Below are 26,749 nucleotides of genomic sequence, written 5' to 3' on the forward strand. Positions count from 1 at the left end.
CCGCATCTTAACCTAGAGACTCTGAGATATGCAAGGTTTTGATACCCTTTGTTATGACTCATGAAAGTTGAAATTGTGGACAGGGGTCAGGTCAGCCCGGAGCGGTGCATTCTAACCCACTGCCCAGTGCTCTGCCTACCACACTCCTCAGTTCACTGTAGGTGAGGTCCTGCTTATCTTTAACTAGTAAGCAGTAGCTTCAGGACATGCGTTTTTGAATTAAACATTTGGTTTTGTTTATATAGCAACAGATTTCAAGAATCTTATCGTACACTTTCAGAATCAGATAAGAAGTTTCTTTCTCTCTCTAATGATGTAAAATCAGATGTTCTCTTGAGTCTTAATTATTTAGAAATTAAGAATAAGGATATAACAATTTAATATCTTTTATAGATCTTATGTATACAGCTATAATTAGAGCTCAGTAGCTTTTGTTACAGTCCTCTCATAAAGTACTAATATTGGAGGAAGTCAGTTATGGAATATACAGAGTCTGTCCAGGAATTGACATGATAAAGACTTTTTTTTAAATTTACTTATTTTTATTTATTTATTTTTGGCTGCTTTGGGTCTTTGTTGCTGCACTCAGGCTTTCTCTAGTTGCGGTGAGTGGAGCTACTCTTTGTTGCGGTGCGTGGGCTTCTCATTGGGGTGGCTTCTCTTGTTGTGGAGCATGGGCTCTGGGCATGCGGGCTTCCGTAGTTGTAGCACGTGGGTTCAGTAGTTGTGGCTCGTGGGCTCTAGAGTGCAGGCTCAGTAGTTGTGGCACACAGGCTTAGTTGCTCCGCGGCATGTGGGATCTTCCCGGACCAGGGCTCAAATCCATGTTCCCTGCATTGGCAGGCAGATTCTTAACCACTGTGCCACCAGGGAAGCCCGATAAAGACTACTGACCCCAGTTGAGGTGAGGATGCTGAGCTGGCCCTGGGTTCGAAACTGAGAGGGTCTGCCCAAGTGTGTAGCCTTCCGTGCCAAGCAGATAGCACACATCACTCAAGAGAACAGGTGTCAGACATGGGCTGTATTGGGGACTGAAGAGAACTGGAGGGCCTGCGTCCTACCTAAAGCATTCTTACTTGGATTAAAGGGGGAAAAATAATACTTTGAGACCAGTGAGAATCTCTGTGTTGATCTCATTTATAGCTTCTGTACTTAATGCTCTCATTTGACTAGGTATAGAAATTGTATACCTTTGAAAAGAGAGACATCGTAGGAAACTCAAAGCTGTGAGAAACCTGGACCCTGTCCTTAAGGAGGTGAGAGGGTAGATGAGAAACTGACACGAAGATACCACGAGGTAGTGAGGCTATGGAAAGTCAGAGGAGGGGAGGCCGTGATTGGCTCAGATTATCAAGGAAAGCTTCTTGGTAAAGGAAGGACTGATCTGAGTTGTAGAAAAGGTCCAAATCCAAAACTGTGAAGAGAAAGGTATGATTGCTGAGGAGACTGAAGAGTCAGCTTGCCCAGAGCTGATGGATTTCACATCATAGATGATGGATTAAGTTCATTTTTTCGTTTGGCAAATGTTTATTGAGCACCTACTTTGTTCTAGGTGTATTAAGTACTGGAGATAACACTGGTGAATAGAACCCAACAAAACTCTTTGCCTTGGTAGAGCTTAAATAATTAATGAAGGATGTTAGATATTATGTTCTTTGTATGTGTATGCATGCATATATACTGTGTATGTATACATACCTGTATGTTTCAGGCTGGGTAAGTGAGATTGGGCGGGGCAAGGGAAGGATTTCAGTTCTAAGTGGTGTCATTGGTGTAAGCCCTATTGAGAAACTGAGAGTTGGGCGAATGTCTCTAAGCCTTAGAAACAGCCAGCATTAGAGACTCTGAGGCAGGAGCGTGACTGACATGTTTGGGAACTAAGGAGTAGGTGGGGTGGGCTGGGACATGAGTGAGTGGGGAGAGGTAAGATGGTGAAGGCAGAGATGATGTTGCCCTAATCACAGAAGTCCCTGTAAACCATCCAGAAGCCTTTCATTTTACTGTGATTAAAATGTGGAATTGGGCTTCCCTGGTGGCGCAGTGGTTGAGAGTCCGCCTGCCGATGCAGGGGACACGGGTTTGTGCCCTGGTCCGGGAGGATCCCACATGCCGTGGAGCGGCTGGGCCCGTGAGCCATGGCCGCTGAGCCTGTGCGTCCGGAGCCTGTGCTCCGCTACGGGAGAGGACACAACAGTGAGAGACGCGCGTACCGCCAAAAAAAAAAAAAAAAAAATGTGGAATAATTGCAGGGCCTATTTTATTTATTCCATAAAAATGTGGAATACATGCAGAAAACTGGCATCATTTTCCTTACAGTTAAGTGGCGATCAGTCTCTCTGCTGTCTGTAGAGAATATAAAGTGACAAGTTTAGAAAAGGGGAGACTGGTGAGGAGGCTGTTGGGAAGTCCACGTGAGGTGGTGGTGGGCCGTGGAAGTGAGGAGAAATGGTCAAGTTCTGGATGGATTTAAAGGTATTACTGATGGGATGTCCTCACACACAGGGTGTAGGGTTAGAAAAGTTTGTGGTACTCTGTGATAAATTAAGGAAAAAAGAACAAAAAGTTAATTTTATACTGCCCCAGGAGAGTTGTATTTAACTTTGTTTTCTGCATATTTGTAGTAATTCATCTCTGTACTGCCTGTCATATAATTGAAACTGTTATTAGACATGCACAGTGACATTGTGGATAGTTTTATTTGAGATTAAGAAAGCTGTACTTAGGACTGAGCAGGTTTACTTCTGATTCAAAAAAAGACGTAGGGCCTCAGGCAGCAAGCACTTTACAAGGACAGAATGACAGTCACAACAGTGGTGCCGTGTCCCCCTTTGGATTTCTGCCGCCAGTGGAGCAGAAAGATGCAGTTGTGTTGTTTTGTTTTGCCAGAGGTGTAAGAAGGAATGAGTATGTCTGGTTTTCTCTTAAGTGGATGTCTGGTTACTGATACCAAACCTTTCAAAGTAAGGTGTGTTTACTTCAGTTCTGAGGCCAAGTAGTCAGAGGCTTCAAGTCTTGGCTGGTATTTCGACCCATAGCAGTGTAGATGGATTTTTGAGGCCCCCACCTTCTTTTACTCTTTCCCCCCGCCCCCCGCCTCCCTGTTCTATGCAAATGAAGTTGGGAGAAGAGCTCTGTGTGAACTTCAGCTGCACTTGCAGCTGTGTGTGTGTTTGGGGTCTTGGTGTAGAAAAGTGCTCTGTTATGTTCCGGTTCCACTTGTATTCGGCTGCTTTATACATACACAGTGTAGGAATGAAGGGGGAGAGGAAGGCAGGGTTTGAACGCAGTGGGGGTGGGGATGTCTTCAGATCAGGGCCACAGGCAGCTTTGTATGAATCTGGGTTCCCTAGAGCCAGATCGGAGCCTTGAAAGAAAGTGAACAGCTTCATTAGCGCCCTATTTACATGAGTAATTTACACTATCCGGTTTAGCTGTTGGGGCTTTATAGTCCTTGGAAATAGAAAAGGGAGAGAAGAAAATCAGGTTATCTGAAGCATATAACTTGGGTAATTTAAGTATTTTGTTTTGTGATTACAAAAATAGGTGTGATGAAAATTTTTCAAATAATAAAGAAATGGATAAATTAAAAAGTGTCTTCTACCCTCAGTTTCATTCCTAGGAATAATCTCTGTTAATAGTTTAGTGTCTTCAGAACATTTTCAGTGTGTATGTAATGTTTATACATGGGCACAAAGGTTTTTTTTTAATATAATTGACATATTGTTGTTGCAGCTTGCTTTTTTTTTTTTATTCAGTGCATCTCAGACATAAATGTACATCAAAAATAGTACTTTAGGGCTTCCCTGGTGACGCAGTGGTTGGGAGTCTGCCTGCCGATCCGGGGGACGCGGGTTCGTGCCCTGGTCTGGGAGGATCCCACATGCCGCGGAGCGGCTGGGCCTGTGAGCCATGGCCGCTGGGCCTGCGCGTCCGGAGCCTGTGCTCCGCAGCGGGAGAGGCCACAACAGTGAGAGACCCGCGTACCGCTAAAAAAAAAACAAAAAGTACTTTAGGGGCTTCCCTGGTGGCGCAGTTGTTGAGAGTCCGCCTGCTGATACAGGGGACACAGGTTCGTGCCCCGGTCCAGGAAGATCCCACATGCCGCGGAGCGGCTGGGCCCGTGAGCCATGGCCACTGAGCCTGCACGTCCGGAGCCTGTGCTCCACAACGGGAGAGGCCACAACAGTGAGAGGCCCGCGTATTGCCAAAAAAAAAAAAAAAAAGAAAAGAAAAATTTGCCCAGTACTGTCAAACTCTCCTCAAAGATTCCCACATTTCATTGCCACAAAAGTGAATGCAGTCTTCAATTGGATTTAGTAACAGTAAGATATCTATAACAAGAGAGGTATTTCTTTTGGATGGTGGGGCCAGATGTGTCCATAAACTCTGTTGCATGTGCCCTAGAACAGAGGTGGCCCTTTGGAGCCGACTGGTAGCCTGCTGTCTGGACGTTGCTCTCACTTCAGAGGACCTATTCATTCCACGTTGGATCTAAAGCTTAAACTGGGTTCTTTTCAGGGATGTGTGTGTTTAATCACATCCTTTTTAATTCTTCTAATTACCTTTTAATTACCTTCTGTGTTTTGAAATGACGAGTGAAGCTCAGGAAAAAATAGTGTAATTGAGGTTAGTTCATTTGTAAACTAGGAAGATTGGGCAAATTTTTCTTTCCAAGATTAATACTTCGATACTAAGGTCAGTTCCCAAAGAAAGGCTGGTTCAGTTAAAAAAAAAACAAAAAACCCATTGAGATAGGTAAGGCAGAGACTAATATTTCCCTTCAGAGACACACAGTCTTCCTCCAGTAACAGTTCAGCTTTTTATAAAGCAGATCTTGACCTATATTCTGGAGTTCTTACGTAACTGCTGGACTTCAGCCGACCTGTCCAGACCAATAGTGGCTCAACAAAAACATAGGTTGAGGTCGTTTTCTGGCAACCTCTTAAGTCTAACCTCAGCAAAGTGCTTAATTTCCTGGAAAGAATAGTTAGAAGAAAGCAAAACCTTTCTGGCCATAGCACTTAACGGTCAGAATCTTTAGATTCTGTTTTTTCGGTCTGCCTTTTACTTACATTATCTCACTGATTAGTCATCTTGCAGAGCTGGACTTCCAGAGGATTCTCTTGCTGTTTACACCTTGCAACTCCCTTCTGATTATGAAAAGAAGGATACGTTAAACTGAGCCAGGGTTTAGCCTTTTCGGGTCACCCTTAGAAAATGAAGAGCCCGCACCAGCCTGTTAGACCATGGTAACACCGTGTTTCCTCCCTCCTGTGATAACCCTCAACCACTCACAAAATCATTCATTTCAGATCTTCTCCCAAGGGAGACTCTCTGCAAGCCAGCTAACCAACACCGGGGATATAAGCGTTACCATCTGTTCTTTCCTTTTCTTCTCCTCATCTGGCCGTGCCACTTGTCTTCATGCTGTGTCCACGGCCTGTCTTCCAGCACCCCATCCGTCTATAGACATTCCCTGCTTGCTACTCCTGGTAGCCAGTGAGGCTTCTCACTAGGTTCCACGGGGACTTCTCCCCAAGCTGCTCTCTGCTAAGAGCCCAGATTCATAAGCTAATTCTCATGGGTATTCCACTTAGATTTTGCTAATGATAGTATGTAGTATTTATCTATAAAACTGACTATTCCTGAAAGCTAAAATGTTACATTTCCTTAACTTATCAAATGCCTTGGAGTAGTGCTCTCCAACAGAAATACATGAGCCATATATGTAATTTAAAATTTTCTAGTAGCCACGTTAAAAAAAAATTATAATGGTTTTGTTTTTGGCTGCGTTGGGTCTTCGTTGCTGTGCGTGGGCTTACTCTAGTTGTGTTGAGCGGGGGCTACTCTTTGCTGCGGTGCACAGGCTTCTTACTGAAGTGGCTTTTCTTGTTGCAGAGCACGGGCTCTAGGCGTGGGGGCTTCAGTAGTTGTGGTACTTGGGCTCAGTAGCAGTGGTTCGCAAGCTCCAGAGCGCAGGCTCAGTAGTTGTGGTGCACGGGCCTGGTTGCTCCACAGCATGTGGGATCTTCCCAAACCAGGGCTCGAACCCATAACCCCTGCATTGGCAGGTGGATTCTCAACCACTGCACCGCCAAGGAAGTCCCTATAATGATGTTTTATTTAATCCAGTATATGTATATAATGATATTTTAACATGTAGTCAATATAAAAATTTTATTTTTTTCATACTGAGTCTTCAAAATTCAGTGACTATTTTACATTTATAGTATATCTCATTTCAGATTAGCCACATCTCAAGTGCCCAAGAGTTGTTGTGGCTGCTGTAGAAATGCTTCCCAGTGAATAAAATCTTGCTGTCAAAAATGATGAGATAGAACATTATAGAAAAGCACTAGTGCTAGTAACCCTCCATATGATCTTTATACTACTTCCAGAAATCTGGATTTTTATTTCCGTTCATGTTAAAGGTGATTTTCTCTGTCAACCCTGGGTTAAGTTAGTTTTCATAGCCTTTAAGGTGGGCTCCTTTTTCTGAGCTACTGTCAGGCATATGGTTTCTGAATTTCCTAACTTCTCTGTATTTTAATTTGAATCCCAGAAAGATTATCTTTCTTTAAAAATAAACTTACTTGTTTTTATTTATTTATTTTTGGCTCTGTTGGGTCTTCGTTGCTGCACGCAGGCTTTCTCTAGTTGCGGTGCACGGGCTTCTCATTGCAGTGGCTTCTCTTGTTGCGGAGCATGGGCTCTAGGGGCGCGGACTTCAGTTGTGGCACTCGGGCTCAGTAGTTGTGGCACTTGGGCTCAGTAGTTGTGGCTCGCAGGCTCTAGAGCGCAGGCTCAGTAGATGTGGCACGCGGGCTCAGTAGTTGTGGCTCACGGGCTCTAGAGCACAGGCTCATTAGTTGTGTGTGGCACACAGGCTTAGCTGCTCCGCGGCATATGGGATCTTCCCGGGCCAGGGATAGAACCCATTTCTCCTTCATCGACAGGCGTTTTATTAACCACTGCGCCACCAGGGAAACCCCCAGAAAGATTATCTTGAGTATTGAAATGCTTATATTCTTCAAACCACGATTCATGTAAATTTTTATTTAGGCTTCTAAAATATGCTGTTGTGAAAGTGTCACCCAGTATAATTTTGGGTACTTGGAAGCTAAGATTTACAATGGTACCGCCAAAGTTCCATATAGAAAATGTGTATCTTTGCAGCTAAGGCCACGACCACTCATCCAGAGGATTTAACTCTGGTGTCACATTCTAAAATAGTAACCAAAAGGATCACATGCAGAAGAGAGCACCCGGAAATGTTGGTTGGACTTGAAATACTAGTATCTGAGGAACTATTAAGAGGACAGGAGAGGCTTGTTTCACCTGGGGAAGAGTAAGGCAGTCATGGAAACAGTTTTTTAAATATCTGAAGGCCTGCCAAACAGAGGGAATTACAAGTGTCCTGAGTAGAATAGCCCCCCACCTGGTGAAGGTTCCAGGGAAAGGCAGGCCTTATACTTAACATAGAGAAGAACTTGACTTCATTCTACTCAGGAAATAATGCCTTTTCTTTCACTGTGGTTGTTCAGGAGAGGAGGTGACTATGTAACTGTGATGAGCTATGGGGAACTTAGGCATCATGTAGATATCCTGTGTTGGCATCCAATTCTGAAAGCCTTTCCTGGTTTAATTTCTCTTCCCCTTCCTTTCCTTAACAGTTAGAACAACAGAGGCAGCAGTTGCTTACTGAACGCCAGAACTTCCACATGGAACAGCTGAAATACGCTGAGTTGCGAGCCCGACAGCAAATGGAACAGCAGCAGCATGGGCAGAACCCTCAACAGGCACACCAGCACTCAGGAGGACCTGGCCTGGCACCACTGGGAGCAGCAGGGCACCCTGGCATGATGCCTCATCAGCAGCCCCCTCCCTACCCTCTGATGCACCACCAGATGCCGCCGCCTCATCCACCCCAGCCAGGTGAGAGGAAGACTCTGCTCACCACTCAGTCTGGGGTCATCCCTGTTGCACAGAGCATCAGAGGGGCAAACCACACTGTTGGTGATTTCTGACTAAAACTGTTTAGAATGTCCATTGTCATCTAGGATATTACACACAAGTGAATCTGCTTTTATAGCCATCACCACATAATGCCTGCCATGTTCTCTTTCCAGGGTCCTCTTGGCATTATGCCTTTTTCTTGGGTGGGTCGGCAATATATCCCAGAGATCCTTAAAAATTCATCCTTGGATTGTCTACATTTTTTTTTTAATTTATAGACATTCTCGAAGATAGACACACACAAAAAGAATAGCACAAATGAACTCTTATGATAGCGATCATCACCTTTCTGCCATTCTTAACTTTTTGTTATAAAAATCTTCTACTGTAGACAAAAGTAGAGAGAATAGCATAATAATCCCCCAAATACCTATTGCACGGCTTCAAAATTATCAACATTTTATCTCTTCCTCCTCGCTTTGGTGTGAGAGAGAGACTTCAAAACGTATCTCTGACCAATGGAAATCTTATTCTTTAATATAACCTACTATATTACACCCAACAAAAGTAACCATAATTCCTAATAACATTAATTAAATGTCGTTGAATGCTTCATTTGTTTGAATTCGCTAATAGTTCTCTTAAATCTATTTTAATGTGTTAACAATTCACCCTCCCTTTTATTCTTCTTTTTTAAAATGCCATTCATGTGTTTGGCTCTGCCCGATCTTGCACTCAAAGTGCATGGTGTCATTTCACATATCCTTCCCCCTCCTTTCCTCCCTCCCACACGTCTCCCATAAATAAACCACAGGATGGCGCTGGATATTTTAGCAGGTTCAAGTTCACTTTGGCGGTGCAGGCATTTTTCCTGTAATGTTGGTTCTTTCCTGGTGGTGTTCAGATTGGTCAGTGGTTCTGGTGTTCCAGAGTTCCCCATTAGACTCACTTAAGATTGTACCTGCCATTGAGAGTTGCTTCCTAGATCAGTTACTTTATCAAGTGTTGCAAAATGGTAAGACTTCTAAATTTATTGTTCCGTCTGCATTAAATTTATATTTCTTCTATGTTTATTAGCAGTGATTCTTTTATTTAAAAAGCTTTTCTTCACCAATCATTTAGTTACCCTGAAAATCCTTACAGGAAAGGATGGATAAATGCTTCATCCTTTCCCTTTATTTTTCAGTTGCCTTAATAATGAGTTCAACCCCTCTGCCAAGTCACCCCCACACACACACAGTCTCCAAAGGTTACCAATAAGGGTTTTTTTTCTGTTGTGTGTGTATGTTTTTAATATTGTGAATTTATATATTTTTATGTGTTTCAGTCTATTATGGACCTTACTCATTTTCAAGCTCAAATTGTCCCATCTTTTAGCTCACGGGTTCCCCTTCAGGTTGGCAACTATTCACCACATTTTAACAACCTTGAAAGTCGAGCTCACGATTCTTTCAAACTTAACTACTGACATCATTAAACCTAAAATATACCTTTAATTTCAGCATTCCCTCCCTACCCCCAGCAATATTCCTTCCCTTCCTAGAGGGTAATATGTATGGCTGTGTGCTGTGTATTATATTGCTTTAGTAACAGTCTTCCTGTAAGATTTTTATAGGTACTTTATAATCATGTGTCAAGTGCCTGCCAGAGCCAAAATTTGTGCTTTCTGGGGAGGTATGCAAGTTCTCTGGCCAGGGCGTGTAGAGGTGAGCTGAAATAAAAATAGAAAAACCCTTGGAGGCCTGAGAAGATTCCCGACATAACTAATGTCAGTTGCCCTGACTTCCTCAAATGGCAAAATTTCAAAATCTCATGGAAATAACCTCAGGCATGTTTGCCTGAGGAAGCCATGACGGAAAAAACTATGATCTGACAACTTGTGTTACCAACATGAATTTTTAATTTACAACCCCAAACATGTTTAGATATTAGTTCTTCTTGCCTTGACCCAAAAATGGGGCTAGGTTGACTTTGGGAAGCATTCATTTTCATATGCACACACACACACATACACTCACACTCACACTCACTCACTCACTCTCACACACACTATTAAATTGCAGTTGGTGGAATTTTCTACCATCATCTGACATGCCACTTGATCTAAATGACATTTGTGGAGATAGTTTTAGAAGTCTGCCAGGCTCATGCCAGGCTCATGACACAGGATACTTGATTTCTCAGTTTTCCTGTCTGTCTGCTTGAGTGGATCTTAAAACCTCTCTGTGAGATCTAATTTTCTTCCAAGTTAAAAGATATGAATGCTTAACAGAGAGATGATCACAAAGTGATTTTTCAAAAACAGTTATTTTAAAATTTTAATTCCTAAAACTCTTGGGATAAATGTTTAGGAAGGGGTTCGCTGTGGCTCCTTGGTATTTGGTTCTTAATGGTGCTAAAGCATTATCATCCACAGTAACTGTTCACAGAGAACTTCTCAGGAGCTCCACCATCTGCATTTAGAAAAGATACCCTTCTACCTTTTTTTCTAAATTACATCCTGGTGAGAACAGGTGTTTGTATGCCAGGCCCTTCACCCGCAGTATTTTTGCTTACTTCTCATTGTCCTGCCTTTACAGTTGAAGAGCTGGTGCATGCCAAGGCCATGTCGCCTTGCTGCATGGTGGAGCCAGGATTCATACTGGGCTCCTTCTATTCCAAAATGATGTCACGATGCCACCTTCCGTGATGGAGGACCAAGGGGGTTTAGAGGAGACTCAGATACAGCTCTTCTTTTAGGGAGACAGTGGTAAAAAACTAGGGTTCATAAAATAGCCTTTAGAATAAAAATAGGTTATGTTTCTCTTTTTACTTTCTCACAGAAATAGGCTTTTCTTAAGTTAATTTTAAAGAAAATGATCATTGTGTGTATGATGAGAGTGTTTTTTAAAATCTACTTTAAAAAACTATTCTTTCTTCCTTCCTCCCTTCCTCACTCCCTCCCTTCCTCCTTCGCTCCCTCCCTTTTTTTTTGGCCACGCCATGCTGTGTGTGGGATTTTAGTCCCCCCAACCAGGGATCGAACCTGCGCCCCGTGCAGTGGAAGCATGGAGTCTTAATCACTGGACCTCCAGAGAAGTCCCTCTTTTCTTAAACATTTTTTATTGAAATGTAATGTACATATGGAAAAATACACAAGCTATAAGTATTCTGCTTGATGATTTTTAACAAAGAGAATATACCTGTGTAACCAGTACCCAGAAGCCCCCTCATACCCATCTCACTCTCCTCCCTGCCCTTGGGTAACAACTGTCCTGATGTCTAACATCATAGACTAGTTGGGCTGGGGTTTTTTTGGGGTTTCTTGGGGGGCCTGCGTTGGGTCTTCATTGCTGCGCACGGGCTTTCTCTAGTTGCGGCAAGCGGGAGCTACTCTTCATTGCAGTGCGCGGGCTTCTCATTGCAGTGGCTTCCCTTGTCGCAGAGCACAGGCTCTAGGTGCGTGGGCTTCAGAAGTCGTGGCTTGTGGGCTCAGTAATTGCGGCACGCGGGCTCTAGGGCGTGAGGGCTTCAGTAGTTGTGGCACGCGGGCTCTAGAGTGCAGGCTCAGTAGTTGTGGTGCACGGGCTTAGTTGCTCCTCAGCATGTGGGATCTTCCTGGACCAGGGATCGAACCCGTGTCCCCTGCATTGGCAGGCAGATTCTTAACCACTGCACCACCAGGGAAGTCCCTGGGCTGGTTTTGAATGTTATCTGGATGGACTCACATACTGATTTTTGTTTGTTTGCCTTCTTTCACTCTTGCTGTACGTGTCTTTCGCTCTTGCTATTCTTTCTTCTTGTTGTACATGTCTACTTTGGGGCTCTACCATGATTTATTAATCCATTCTCCTGTTGATGGACATTTGGTTCATTTCCATTTTAGTTATTACGAATAGTAACTCCTGCTGTGAACATGCATGTGCACATGTCTTTTGGAGACATAGGTATACATTTCTGTTGTGTGCGCCCCTAAGTGGTGGATTTGTTATGTTCCTAGAATGGGTCTTAGGATATCCATGTATTCACATTAGTTGATGCTGCCAAAATTTTGCCAAAATGATAATGCCAGTTTACATGCCAGTTTACAATGCCACAGTTTACATCTCTCTAGCAGTGTATGAGAGTTCCAGCAGCTCAAGGTAATCATTTTTCATAGTTTCCCCTTTTGTGAGATTGTTTTGGAGTTTGAATGTAAAAATCAGGTGTGTTGGAAAGTAAAATGAAGAAGAATAAATTGAACCCACTAATTAAAAGCTTTCTTAATATCGACAGTTCAGAAAAGGCTGATTGTATTGTAACAGCTGAGTCTTGTACACCATATTCTAGGAATTGGCTAAAGAGGCCTTATATATCAAAGCAAGTGAGGGAGTCTGTAGTGTTTTAGGTGGAGAAGAGCTTTAGTCTCTTATTTGCCACAGGTGTAAGTTAATAAATGGGAGCATGGTCCTTCCAACTAATATTTCCTAGGTTCTAGAAAAGTTAGCAGGCTACAGCGTTTATGTTAGGAGCTGAGGGTAATTATCCAGGTCAGTTTGCTAGGTTTTGGTGTTTGGTCAGAATTTATGGTGTGTGAAGGAAGGAGAAAAATCAGCCTCTGAAAACCAGCAAGGTTGGGGAAGTGGTGAGAAGAAAGTCAAGACAAATATATTACTGAGTGGTGAATTTATCCAACTCTCTGACTTCTTAGAATTTAAATAATTTTGTAGATAAATCACATGTAATCTTTCTCCACATATCTGGCCATCAGTTAGTGGTAGAGCCCATGAAAATATGGCTCATTGTTGTGAATCTGCCAGACTGTCAAACACGTATGGTCCCAGGCACCAGCGGGGCTAGTATAAACTGACACCTGTACATACTCCATTTAGTTTGTACCTCTGCAGTCCTCCCCTCCCCCCTTCAATTCATTCAAATGCTTAGAATTTTTGTATAGAGAGTACCATCTGTACGCTGCTGTCTCTCTTCCTGGGCTTTTAGTATTTGGTCCTACTCCTAACTCACCTGGGAGCTCCAGCTTTTTGTAGGTTTTGTTCTTATCTGTGATAAAGTGCCCCAAGTTGATTTGTTTCCACCAAACGGATAGTCAGAGGAAGAATCTGTAGTATAAAGTTGGCAAATGGAAACTGGAGGTGGCCATAGCCATCCTTATACCACCCTTAGGTTTTGTTGCTCTTCGTAAAATACACGGCACTACATGTCGTCTTTTCATTTAAATTGAAAAACAATGTGATTTCGTAAAGTGATTCCTAAATTAAAGGCTTGCTAGTTCTTCCTGTAAGACTGCCATTCTAAATGGCACAAGGTGAATAGTCATGACAGCCATCAGTTCTTGAGCACATGCATGGTGTCCCTTGCCCACACCCTGGACCATTGTATTCATGACAGCACATGGGGAACCAAGGAGAGTGGCCTGGGTAGTGGCTGCTGTTTCCTGAGGTGTTCTTGATTGTGAGCAAGGAGGACACTTCTGACTGCAGGGGGTACCCTCCAGGGGCCTTGGCACCTACAGTCATCCCTCAGTATCCACCAGGGATTGGTTCCAGGAGCCCCAGTGGGGGATGCATGAGTATCCATGGATTCTCAAGTCTCTTATATAAAATGGCACTGTACAGTGAATTCAGTCAGCCCTCTACATCCGTGGATGCAGATCCCTTGGGTACGGAGGAACGGAGGGCCAGGTGTATTTACAGGAAGATTACCTAAAAATCTAGTATGTAAGTGCAGTGTAAGCTCTGCCCTCCCCTTGGGCTTTTGAACTTAGTTGTAGGGCAGGAATAAAGAGGTAGATATAGAGAATGGACTTGATGACGTGGGGTGGAAGGGTGAAGCTGGGGCAAAGTGAGAGTAGCATCGACATATATACACTACCGAATGTACAATAGTTGGCTGGTGGGAAGCAACAGCGTAGCACAGTGAGATCAGCTTGGTGCTTTGCGATGACCTAGAGGGGTGGGATAGAGAGGGTGGGAGGGAGGCTCAAGAGGGAGGGGGTATGGGGACATGTGTATGCATATGGCTGATTTGCTTTGTTGTACAACAGAAACTAACACAGTATTGTGAAGCAATTATACTCCAATAAAGTTCCATTAAAAATAAATAGTAAAAAATTAATTAATTAATTAATTAATTAATAGTAAATGAGGCACTCTTGAGTATTCGTGCCTCATGGATCTGGAGTGAGCCACCTGCATTGGGGAAGCCTTTGTTATGTGTCTGTGTGTGAAAAGCAGAGAGAAAAGGACATGTTGGTTTAAATATCGTTATGGTTTCCTCATTAATAAAATAAGAATTTTTAGAAGTGCCTAAGAAAAATCAGAGTAGGAATTGATCTGATTTGATGAGAACTCAGGGATGGTAGAGATGTTTTAATAATAAAACTAGAATATTTGCATCAGTAAAATATTGGTTGTTCAAGGAAATTTCAAGCAAGGCATTAGGCACTCGTCTTTTAAGCCCCCAAGTTAGCCCCCACTTACAGAACCCTCCCCGTGGGAAATACTACTTAGGAAAGGATTACAACTACTCATCACTTCCCAGCCTCCCCTCTCCACCCAACTCAGAGCCCCGCACTGAAGAGGGAAAAGGACTAGCTCGTCACATCAGCCAAGTCTTTATTATCTGCGGTGCCTTTGGTCCTGCTTGCATGATGTGATAACAAGGCTGCTGTGCTGCTTTCCGGAGTAGCAGGTTATCCTCACAGAGAGAACAGTTAGGGCACAGTCTTCAACAAAGAGCGTCTGTGCCCCCCCCGGAAGCTGCTGTGGGAGGAGCAATCTCCAAGGAGCCTGGGCTTCCCCTCACTTGGCCCCGATTGTTATTTCTGTTCTCTGGGAGACTCAGCCCGAGAGTGTGCCATGGATGGATAGAAACAGCAATGAAATGTGCTTAAGATTGGAAATTCATAGGTTCCCTTCCCTAGTTTTGTGTTCCTTACCCACCTGCCTCTCCCATCCCAAAGAATAAAAATAAAATCCTTAATATTCTATTAGGCATGGTGGCCGTAACGCTTTAGTATAAGATCTAATAAACCTGAGAATGTAAGGGATTTTTCCACTAGGCAAAGCCTAATTTTAGCAAACCTTTCCATTTTTCAGGCTTCAGATGCCTGCTGTTTTTTTTTAAAAAAAAAAAAAAGCTTGTATGTAGGTCAGACTCCCACCAGTATATGCTTTGATACTGCTGTTCTGAAGCCACATCTCTCTATCTCTCACCTTCCTCTCTACTGGAAAAGGAAATACCTGAATTTTTTTTTAATGGAAAGTACATATACACACCCTTTATTTTGTTTGGTAAGGCCTGCTCCGGTTCATTTTAGATATCTGTAGGTCAGACTTATTCATGTTTATTGAGTTAATGGAAATGCCTTCAGACATTGTCATCCATTTAAAAGTGGTAAGGGGCTTCCCTGGTGGTACAGTGGTTAAGAATCTGCCTGCCAATGCAGGGGACACGGGTTCGAGCCCTGGTCCGGGAAGATCTCAAATGCCGCGGAGCAACTAAGCCAGTGCGCCACAACTACTGAGCCCACGTGCCACAACTGTTGAAGCCCGCGCGCCTAGAGCCTGTGCTCCACAACAAGAGAAGCCACCCCAGTGAGAAGCCCGCGCACCACAATGAAGAGTAGCCCCGGCTTGCTGCACCTAGAGGAAGCCTGCGTGCAGCAACAAAGACCCAACACAGCCAAAAATAAATTAAAAAAAAAAAAAAAGTGGTGAGACCTATATCAGAAAGCAGAAAACCCAAGGACATTTAGATTACTAAAGGACAGGGGTTGGGTTTCCCTGGTGGCGCAGTGGTTAAGAATCCACCTGCCAGTGCAGGGGACACGGGTTCGAGCCCTGGTCCAGGAAGATCCCACATGTCTCGGAGCAACTGAGCCCGTGCACCACAACTGCTGAGCCTGCGCTCTAGAGCCAGCGAGCCACAACTACTGAGCCTGCGTGCCACAACTACTGAGCCTGCGTGCCACAACTACTGAGCCCGTGCGCCGCAACAAGAGAAGCCACCACAGTGAGAAGCCCACGCACCACAACAAAGAGTAGCCCCCGCTCGCCACAACTAGAGAAAGCCCGTGCGCAGCGACAAAGACCCAACACAGTCAAAAACAAAATAAATAAATTTATTTTAAAAAAAAGAAATCGGCTTTTCCACGGAAAGAAATACCCTTTTAAGGCAGGGTGGTGTAAAGGAAAGGAGAATGAGCCTTAGGGTCACACAGCTCAGTCTCTTGTTCCTTGTGACTTTCAACCAAATTCCATAGCCTCTCTGAGATTTCGTTTCCTTATCTTGAAACTGGGCCCTTACTTCAGCCTTCCTAACAACCTGAAGGATTCCATGAGACAACTGTCTTTACCTGGGAATTGACAGGCCCCAGCTCAGAGCAACATTCTGTACCCTCCTTGTCCTCTAAACCCACTGCCATAGGCACCCCAGCACCTCTGGGTGGCACAGGGGCATCGCCTCACTCTTGGTGTTTCTTGCTTTCCTGAGAAATGTTTGTCTGTGCAAGGTCCCACAGTGGAAGTAAACTGTTTTTCTTCTAGTTCTTCCTTTTTGCTGCCACCTTTCCCAAGGAGCCATTGTCCTCTCATACCTTAAATACCCATACCCCAGTGGCTTTATGGCTCTGTTTGTGACAGGAGGATAGAAGAACTTTGTTTTACAGAAAGCTTCAGGATTTATAGCAAGAGAAAGGAAAGGTTTTTTCCAGCTGTTGGGCAAATAGCCTTGGAAAACCCTAAAGCTACTCTATCCCAGCTTGTTGCCATAAAGATGTAGGGAAATAGGTAAATGGGCCACTGCCGCTGAGCAGGTAGCTTTGGAAACAGCACTGATGGGCCTGACAGCCGAGCCTGCAAGGCTTTTCCCATTGTGTTTTGGTAGGTATCACCTTGTGTCCATGTGCCACTGATTCCTCTTTGCCAGATTGTTTCTGGAGCTAGGTATGTGTTGAATACCTGACCCATCACTTTATTGGCAGCAGCGTTTGTATCACATAGTCTGCTGGAAGACAGATGGGCCCCCTTCCACCAGACCTTCATCCTCAGAGTGCACTGTATTGCAAACACCAGATCTGAAGCCAGAGTACCCAGGTCAGAGCTGGGCTCCCCTATTTATACACTTTATGACTTTGGGTGAGCTACTCAGTCTTTGTTTTCCCCTTTCATAAACGTGGTAACTTACAACAACAGAAATGTAGGTCTCGCAATTCTGGGAGCTGCTAGAGCAAGGTCATGTTCCCTCCAGGGGCTCTAGGGGAGAGTCTGTTCATTGCATCTTCCAGCTTCTGGTGTGTGGTAGCATTCCTTGGCTTGTGGCCACGTCTCTCTTTATTCCATCTTTACCTTCCTTCTCCTCTGTGTCTTTTCCTCCATGTGTCCCATATAAGAACACTTGTCATTGGGTTTAGGGCCCACCAGAATAATCTAGGATGATCCTAACTCAAGGTCCTTGACTTAAATCTGCAAAGATGCTTTTTCCAAATATGGTTACATTTACAGGTTTCAGGTATTAGAATGTGTGCATTATCTGTTTGGGGGCCACCATCCAACCCACTGCAAGGTGCTGTAAAGTATATTTGATAAAATTATTTATTGCAGGAAGCAGAGCAGTTTCCGTATTGTTGATATAGTGAAGAAGAAAACATGGTGTCTGGAATTAAAGTTTACCTCTCAGATTTTTTTTTTTAATGCTGACTTTTATATGAAGTCCTTTCACAGGAGCTGTTTCATTTGAGCACAGAATAGTGTGGTAGAAAGAGAATTGGATTTAGAATCAGAAGACTTGGATCTCATTCCTCTTACAAGTTCTGTGACCGTAAAGAAGTCTCTTGACTTTTCTGAGCTTCTGTTTACTGTCTATAAAATGAGAATATTTGCCCTGCCTCTCATAAGGCAGAGCCAGTGGCATAATAAGGCACCATAAGAAATAGACAGTTTCCCTGATCATACAGCGAGAGTGCAGCAGATATTTAGCATCACTCTTTATAATAATCTCAGGAAACTGAGGCTCCGGGCATCCTAAATGACTTGTCCAAGACCACTCATCTGGGTCGGCGTGAAGTGGAAGTGAGATCACACTGTTCAGCTTCCAGTCACGTTCATCTTCACTTTCCCTGTCGAGAATGGTATTGGGTGGCTCTCTGACTGGGATGCTCACTGGTCAGCCAGGAGTTTGGACAACCCACACGTTGCTCTAGACATCAAAGTATAAAAACTCTGTCAGACTGTTTTGGACGACATTGGTTAGGACTGAACAGTTGTGTGTCTCTTAGCACACACCTGGTCTATGCTCTTCCTTCTTTCTTTCTCCCTTACTCAGTACTCTTTCTGGCCTTTTTTGTAAAGGCATTCTTCAGTGTTCTGCTGTTGCTTTTCTGGAGAGAGAGACCTGAGACGGGCTGGCAAAATGTTCTTCCTGACTTGCTCAAGGCCTCTTGTCCAGGTTGAACTGGGTAGAAGGAGGGAATCTGCACCCATTGATAAACACAGGCCGTATTATCTGTTCTAGTGAATGGCTTCATCACAGCAAATCCATTGAAAGTGTCCTTTCATCTCCAGGTTGGGATTCTGTAGGTCTGGACTTCATACTAGGCCTCCTGCCCCCAACAATAGCAAAAGTATCTCCTCTTGCCCTGTCTCACCACCTGGAATACCATCAGAGAATCATTAGTAGAGACTCAGAGAGTGGGAAAAAAAAAAGCATTGTGTTTAGTAATGGCCTCACAGGTGTTTGGTAGGAAGGAAGCTGGGAGAGTTACAGAGGACCCTGATTCTTAGAATAAGGCTCTGTGTGTGCTACTTATTGCCCATTGGAAACTTTGAGAGTTCTGTATCTTCCCTTCACCTCATCTCTGTGTTCCACTGGAATGACAGCCAATTCCGCACCTCCTGTTCCCAAAGCAAAGGTCCTTCCCCATTCTCTACACTTCACATTGCCAGTTAGGTGCCAAATCCGAATTCTTTCTCCTTCTCAGCTTCATACTCACCCCTCCTCCTCGTTCTCTTACCCATCCCCAGGAAGCCTGTAGGGTGCTCTTCTCAACTCTTATCTACTTATCCTGCCCTCATGCAGCCCCGACTTCTCTGCAAAAGCTCTCTTCCTCTGCTCTAGGCTCAGACTCCTCTACATCCCTTCTTAAAGCTTTCCATCACACAGAAAATCAGGCCCATGTTCCTCGTTTCTCCAAAACCTTTCACCCAGTCCCCTGTAGCCTTACCGGCCAAGTCCCTCACCCCATTCTGTGTGTGTGACTCGTCCGGTCCCCTTTGCTTTGATTCATGTCAGACAAACCAACCATGGACAACTTGGCTCTGTAGCCTGGGCACTTTTTTTAATAACCTTTTGAGCTTGTTACTCCTCGGTGAAATGCAGGTGATACATAATAAGGTGATGCAGTTACCTCAGAGGGGATGGCGAGTATGAAGATGCTACGTATAAATGGAACAATATTCATATTATTTTCTGATTATGTAACTCAGGCTAGGCCTTGTGCTTAGGATAGTCTGCTGTTATCCTGTTCCTAATTCCCCTCCTTCACTTTATATACACAATATCCAAAGTCCCAAGTCATTCACAAGTTGGTCTTGATTAACCAGAAGGTATTGTTTTCTTTTACTTCTTCCATAGTTTTCCCTTGATTTGCCTGCCACACCTTCATGTGTACTCATCCTTTGTATGGCTTGTAATATACTTGGCATTTGTTTTTTTTATCTCTTGTGTCATTCCCTACGTGGATAGACTCTTCAGCATGGCCTAAATCTGTCCTAGCACTGCGGCACAGGCACCCAGCTTTAATTACTGAAGTTCAGTGGTGTAGGAGTAGTGGTAGTGTCAGCCCAGCACCTGCTCTTGCTTTCTCTGAGGTGATTTGATCAAGTTGTCCTCCAGCAGATGGGTCTCTGGGGCTCCTCTGCTGTACTTTTGCATGATTGCATTATAGAGCACAGGAATGTGGGCCAAAGGACCCAAAACTTGCTGTCTTTTTCATTCTGAGGCATAAGGTTGATGCCTCCCTATGCTTTTAAAAAATAGTCCCCCAAAGACAGTGGACCACTTCTCTTCCTGACTCTTGTATCTCACTGGGGTTCTCTTCATTGACACCCTGTAGTGAAAGGCTCCGCTCTTTGAGTCCTGGCTTATGGAACAGACACTGGAAGTAGATGGTGTGAGGCTTGAAGCTTTGTGTGTCTTTCTTAAGACAGGCCTTTTTCTAAGCACTGACAGAGAATTCTTCACTTGAGTTATCTCCAATACTGCTCTGTATATTTTAGTTGCCAGTTAGCTGTCTGGTAGTCCCATCTTCCAAGCTTGAACCTCAAGCGTTCTTATTTCCAGCTGTCTCAGGACTATGCCTAGAAGCCTGTGTTCAGTTTCATATAGTTGACCTTACATAGGTGTGTTAATGTCCCTAGATTAAAAAAAGAAAGAAAGAAAAAACTGCAATAGGGCTTCCCTGGTGGCGCAGTCGTTGAGAGTACGCCTGCCGATGCAGGGGACACGGGTTCGTGCCCCGGTCCGGGAAGATCCCACATGCCACGGAGCGGCTAGGCCCGTGAGCCATGGCCACTGAGCCTGCGTGTCCAGAGCCTGTGCTCCGCAACGGGAGAGGCCACAACAGTGAGAGGCCCGCGTGTCGCAAAAAAAAAAAAAAAAAAAATCAAAGAAAAAACTGCAATAGATTCTCTTTCCTTATTCTGTAGAGATTATAATTTGTCCTCATATGTAGCTTCAGCCTTGGTTTGTGCCCATTAAACAGTTCTCCTTTGTTTGTGGCTCTTTAAAGCCAAGCCCAGGAGCCAGACCGCTGAGTTGAAGAATTAATACATATCCACCACCATATCTAAGGCAGGTGTGGCTAACTGCAACCAAATCTGGCCTATCTCCTATTTTTGTAGGGACCATAGGCTAAGAATGGTTTTTACAGTTTAAGTGGTTGGGGAAAACTTGAAAGAATGTTTATGTCACATGAAAATTGTGTGAAATTCACATTTCAGAGTCCCCGTAAACAAAGATGTGTAGGTAGCCTATTTGTTACACATTGTCTGACTGCCTTCATACTACAGTAGCAAAGTTAAATAGTTGTGACAGAGGCCATATGGCCTGCCAAGTCCAAATACTTACTGTCTGGCTCTTTACAGAAAAAGTTTGCTGAAAGTTCTAAAGACTCAGTGTGAAACTGAATGCAAGAGGTGTTTCATTGTCCTTATGTCTAGCGTCTCCCATTATGCACATCAAAGCAATAGGAAGAGGTGAAGGAGTTGCCTGTTTCCCGTATGTCTCCCCCACCGTGGTTCTCCAGAGCCAGTGCTTCCTGGTTGGGGAGAGAGGGAGAGATTTTTTTGTGAACAGGACTTTAGGATTCCAATTAGAATCCCTTTTTAATTGTGATTTCACAGTATTGATCAATACCCATTCAGGCATACACATTCCCACATAACCTGTGCATGAAGCTCAATCTGGACTGAGCTTCAGTCCTTGGGCTGTGCACTGACTTGCTGTTAAAGTCCTTCTCTCCGCTCCCTGTGGTCTTTGCTTGGCATTTTGTGTCCTCAGGAAGATATTGGACAATCCATTGTTCACCCAAACTAAACAGAATGAACGCTTTCTTTTAAGGATGTTTGGTAACTGCTTCTTACAGCTACTGCCTACCTATAGCAGGGTTTAGGGTAATCATTCATATCACAGATCTGCCCCATTATCCCTCTGTCCCCCCACCCCACCCCAAATTAAAAGCTGGACAGAGAGATTATTACAGATTATTGCTCTGTTGATCTTTCTGATTGTTTTGGAGGGTTAGGTATTTGTCTGTATTTAGCAGTCTCGGGCAGTGAGTTGATTCCTTTTTTTCCTAGTACATTTACCTCAGTACTTTAAATCTCCCTCCACAGGTCAGATACCAGGTCCAGGTTCCATGATGCCTGGGCAGCCCATGCCAGGCCGCATGATGTCCACCGTTGCAGCCAACATCCACCCCCCTGGGAGTGGCCCTACCCCTCCTGGTATGCCTCCAATCCCAGGAAACATCTTAGGACCCCGGGTACCCCTCACGGCACCTAACGGCATGTGTAAGTAGCAAGGTGGGAGATGCATTACCCCCGGGTCTTTTAGGGAGGGCTGTATACAGGGAGGCAGGCTTTTTGTTCTCTCTGGGGTTTGACAGGTCCATGGACAGTATGACCTGTGAGAGTGGGTTCCAAAAGACTGGTTTTTTAGTCATTGCTCTTCAGCTCCCCTGATGGACAGGTACCCAGGTGATGAGTGCAAAGTTAGTCGGGCTCTTATGCCATACATAACCTTCATGGCATGCACTCGTGACTCCAGGGTCTGTTGGGAGGCCAGGGGCATGCCTTGCCCACTCCTGATTAAGCCTATGTAATTTGAATCTTGGAAGACATACAGAGCTACTGGTAGTTATTTTCCCTATAGGAGCCTTTTATGGATTCAGGGTTTAAAAGTGGTAGGTGTAAAGAAAAGAATAGGATCTGGTTTAGGGCAGGAATAACAAGTAAGTTTCTTGTAGCCATTTTGATATATTCGTAGTGGCTGCTTAGACTAAGGAAGGAGTATTCGGGCTGTGTTGAGAAGGAATTTGAGGTCTTAGCAGGCTCCATGGAGAAGGCACAGATGCTGCTGAACGATGTCTGCCTGGTGGTATGTGCAAAGCCAGCTAGCTCATTTCTGCCGTGGGGCCCTTGTTCTGCTTCAACCCTGGCCTCCAGAGGATTGCATCAGAGCCTGGCCTGCTCTTTACTCCTGTAGACCAGGAGTAACGATCCCAAAATGCAGCCAATAGTGGCCATGTTCCCAGCCACATCTGTGATCCCAGGTCCATTTAGAAGTCACGTATGTGAGGAGGAGTTAGCCCCTGTTCACAATACAGAGAGCTAGGACGCAGACGAATTCCTGGCCTCCAGGAGCTTTAGTTGGGAAAATACGAAATGAACAAGTGGATAGTAGTATAGGGTTTATCATAAGTTACACGAGGCTATGAAGTGACTTGAGTTCACTGTAGTTCTCTGGGAGACTTCCTAGGGCCAGGAGGCAGGGACTATCGACAGAGGTACATCTCCTTTCTCATTGGACCCACAGGGGCAAGGACAAAGTAGCTGCACAGAAGAAAGACAGCAGTTGAGCTGGGTCAATATAGGATCACAATAGAAAAAAGTATCTCTGTTGAGTCAGTGATCAGAGGCCATAGTCTAGTGGGTACCTCTTTTCCTTGGCAAGAAAATCCTTGCCTTGCCGCCTTACAGGCAGTACACAAATGTGCTGGCTGATAAGGAGGTTTGACCAGTTTGCCCATCCCCTTTGCAGAGATAATGTCATTGGTCTTTACCACTGTCATGTCCTGCTGGTAACCCACGATTTGTGTACAGGATTCCATCCTAAAGGGCCCTCAGTGGAGCACCTTGAGAATGTGGAAGGTTTGCTCCCGATCACTTCCTGCCACAAGTGAATTTCAGGGATTCTGAACCACTGACTTGGCTCCAGGGCACTGGGCAGGCCTCATCAGGCAAGTCGCTTCCCGTCTCCAGGCCCTGGTTTTCTCCACTGCAAGATGACACAAGGGATTAGATCAGTGGGCTTCAAAATGCTTTGAAGAGCCTTAGCAGTTTGGTGGAAACCTCCTAGGGGGAAAATTGGGTGAATTGACTGGTAAGGAAGGCTGCAGTTTAATTATTTGTTTCATGCGTTTTCATTTCCGGCAAAATCTAGTTTAAAAATTCCTGGATTAAATTATATCCGGGGTTCCTTTGAAAAGCAGCTAAAATTGAAACAGGAAAGAGCCCCAGACACTCATACTAATTGTTCCCTTCAGGACCTGACCTAGTTTTGGCCAAAAATCCAAGGACTGCAGTTCACGAGCTGTGGGGCCTCCCAGGACTGTCCAACTTGTCAGCAGCTGTCTCAAGTGAAGCTGTCTGGCCCTGCTGGAGATAGTTAATATCAGCAAGAAGTTTCTGATAATCTGTTTTGTGCCCAGCTAGGCTAGGCACTATGAGAGAAAGAAAAGAAGACACAGAACTTGCCCAGGAAGGAGCTTATCATTTAACTGAAGAAATAAAATTAGCAGTGAGAACCATTAAAATACAATAAAATCAAAATATAATTAAGTTCTGAAAAGGTCTGGAGTGATTCTTGGAAGGGGTGGGCCTTGAAGGAGATTGGGGCAGGTTCAGACACCTCCCCACTCCCCCAACCTCATGGGTCAGGGGAAGCAACATGAGCAGTGACCTGGAGGTCCAGATGGACCTGCACCACGTAGATCGCAGCAGCAGCAGTGCCTCACAGGTGATAAAGAAACCTCCTTCTTAAGTCATTTTTCTCTGAATGGGCTCTTCCCCGAGCCCCTGTGTTTCCAGCAATGATGAGTTACTTCTGGATGTGTTTGCAGATCCCCCTCCGCCGCAGCAGCAGCCACCTCCTCCACCACCTGCAGATGGAGTCCCTGCGCCTCCCGCTCCAGGCCCACCAGCCTCGGCTGCGCCCTAGCCTGGAAGATGCAGGGGACGTCCACGCCCAGCGCCACCAGCTGGAGTGGGGATGACAGACAGGACTTGTATTCCTCAGCTTCCTTGGGTTTCTTTCAGGATTTTTCTTCTTGCAGCCCCAAGCACACATCCCATATTTCCCCATTTCTCTTGCCACCCCTGTCCGTGCTCTGACACATCTTGTGTTAGGTCCTCCTCCAACTCTCGGGGAAGCCTGTGGTGACAGTGTGCCCTGGTCATTCCTAAAAATACCCAGCGTCTCCCTGTCCTGGTATGGGGTATGCTGACAGTTTATCTGCAGGTCCTGTCAACATTAGTATTTCTATGTCTGTCATTTTTGCTCTCCTGCGGTTTTTTTGCTTTGTCTTATGCTTTTATGGATAATGCTTTATAATCATTATCTTTTTCTCTTTTGGGGGGGTCGTTATTGCTTTAAAGGAGAGCATCCTAAGTTAATAGGAACCAAAAAATAGTGATGGGCAGAGGGGATAGCCAGAAGGGATAAACCTTAAGGCATTATAAGTGACCTTATTTCTGCTTACCTGAGCTAAGAATGGTGCTGATGGTGAAGGTTCATGAGACTTTTGCCACACATGGATGCACCAGAATTAAAAGAGATGGGGAAAGGGATCCCACTGATTTCATCCCTAGTGAGGACTGTGAGAGCCTCCAGCCTGCCCCTTTAGTCCCTGGTAGGGGAGAGCACAAGCATTAGAACAGATCCACTTCTTCCCCAGGCCCACTGGTTCTGGTTTTCTATGCAGATGGTTTGTTAGATTCTGGGGGCGGGGTGGGGGGGCTTGTTTTTCTGAGGGCAGTGTGAGCTTTGAGGGCTGCATTTGGGAGGCATTCCTTAGTTCCCTAGACTAGCCAGGAAAGTTGGGCGTGTAGGGCAACGGCCACCCAATGAATCTAGCCCACTATTCACTGCTTTGTATGCATTCTTTTTTTCTCCCTCTTTAAAAAAAAAAACCTTAAAAAATAAAAGAGTAAGTAGATAGTTCTGATAAACATTTTAGCTCATGGAACTTGGTTAGGTTGGCTGGGGGTACAAGTCCCCAAACTACCTCTTGCAGTAGCCAGGGTGAAGGATTTAGTGAAGCGGTACTTTAGGTTTGAGATGGGATTGGAGAAGTGGGGCAGGATCAACAGCCCCTCATCCCTTCTCCCTTCCCTGTCTGAGATCTCACATTCCATCTATCACAGGGTTGTCAAGGAGATGCTGTGGGTACCAAGGAACTCAACTTGGCAATCAGAGCATCATGCTTTTGAGGGTGAGGTGCTCGGGCTAGGAGAGTGGAATACCATTCCAGAGGAAGAGCCACAAAAATGCCTTAATATGAGCCCATTTCTACCCCTGCTGATGAGTGACTTAAAGAGTTCTTGGTTTTCTCTTCTTGTCCTTCTTCCTTCCCCTCTGTCTTTCCATGGGTGGGGAAAGGGTGTTTTGAGTAGAGCTTGATTTCCAAAGCACCTGGCCTCTTCACAGTCTCAAGTGGCAGTTTCATTTAGAATGCAAAGTGGAACATCTTTTGGATACCTTTTCTATATATTCTATAAAGCTTTACATATGTGAGGGTGTGGGAAGGTGTTTATAAAACACCCTAGAACTTTCTTCCTTAATATCAGAAAGCAAAAAAAAAAAACGGAAAAAGTTAAACCACAATTAAGATTTGCCTTTCGAACCCTCAGGTGTTACCTCTAACCAGGTGGCCCTGGTCACCATCAGAGTACTGGAACCAAGGAGACCTTGTTCCTTTTTTGAGTTTATTCTGGACTCTTGGAGTGGAAATGAGCTTGTTCCTACTGGAGTTTAATTCCATTGCTTTTGACTCCAGAAAGACCCCCGTGCCTTTTGACAATGGCCAGGGTTTTATTTTCATACCAGTTTTTCCCAAAGGAAACTCATTCCAAATACTTACCTTTTCCACTGAGGTCTTAGAAAGAAAATGGAATTCTGGTTCATACTGTGGTCTCTTGTAACCTCAGGTCTTTAATGTGATCACTTTCAAATTTAAAAGATCCAGGTGGAATTATTTTTACTATGCTGGTAATCTACAGAATACCTAAATTCTTACACTGTTATGTTTCAGTATAAGTGGTGACTTTTTCTCTTTATGTCTGATCTGGTTTCATTCCTGTAATACAGCCAGCCGATTTTGTGAGGGGGGGAATAATATGTGGTTTTTGTACAAACATGTTTCTCAATGTGTTATTTTGGAAAAGTGAAGAGAGGGGGTTTTGGGAGATTGGAAGAAGTTCATCAAGAAGGCCTAATCTCCCTCTTTTTCAGTGAATAAATGGAACATGAATTTCTG

General features: G+C 44.5%; 1 protein-coding gene across 1 annotated transcript in view; it reads left to right on the top strand.

The window, feature by feature from the left end:
* The window catches only part of SMARCC1 (SWI/SNF related BAF chromatin remodeling complex subunit C1), a 179,421-nt gene extending 152,672 nt beyond the window's left edge, over positions 1 to 26,749 (top strand). Inside the window, exons 26-28 of the mRNA XM_081247501.1 lie at positions 7,674 to 7,935; positions 21,828 to 22,004; positions 24,335 to 26,749. Of these exons, the coding sequence (XP_081103627.1) occupies positions 7,674 to 7,935; positions 21,828 to 22,004; positions 24,335 to 24,432 (537 nt within the window). The 3' untranslated portion in view covers positions 24,433 to 26,749. The remainder of the gene's footprint in view (positions 1 to 7,673; positions 7,936 to 21,827; positions 22,005 to 24,334) is intronic.

Source organism: Mesoplodon bidens, assembly GCF_964165515.1.
Source record: "Mesoplodon bidens genome assembly, chromosome: 10".
Lineage (NCBI taxonomy): Eukaryota > Metazoa > Chordata > Mammalia > Artiodactyla > Ziphiidae > Mesoplodon > Mesoplodon bidens.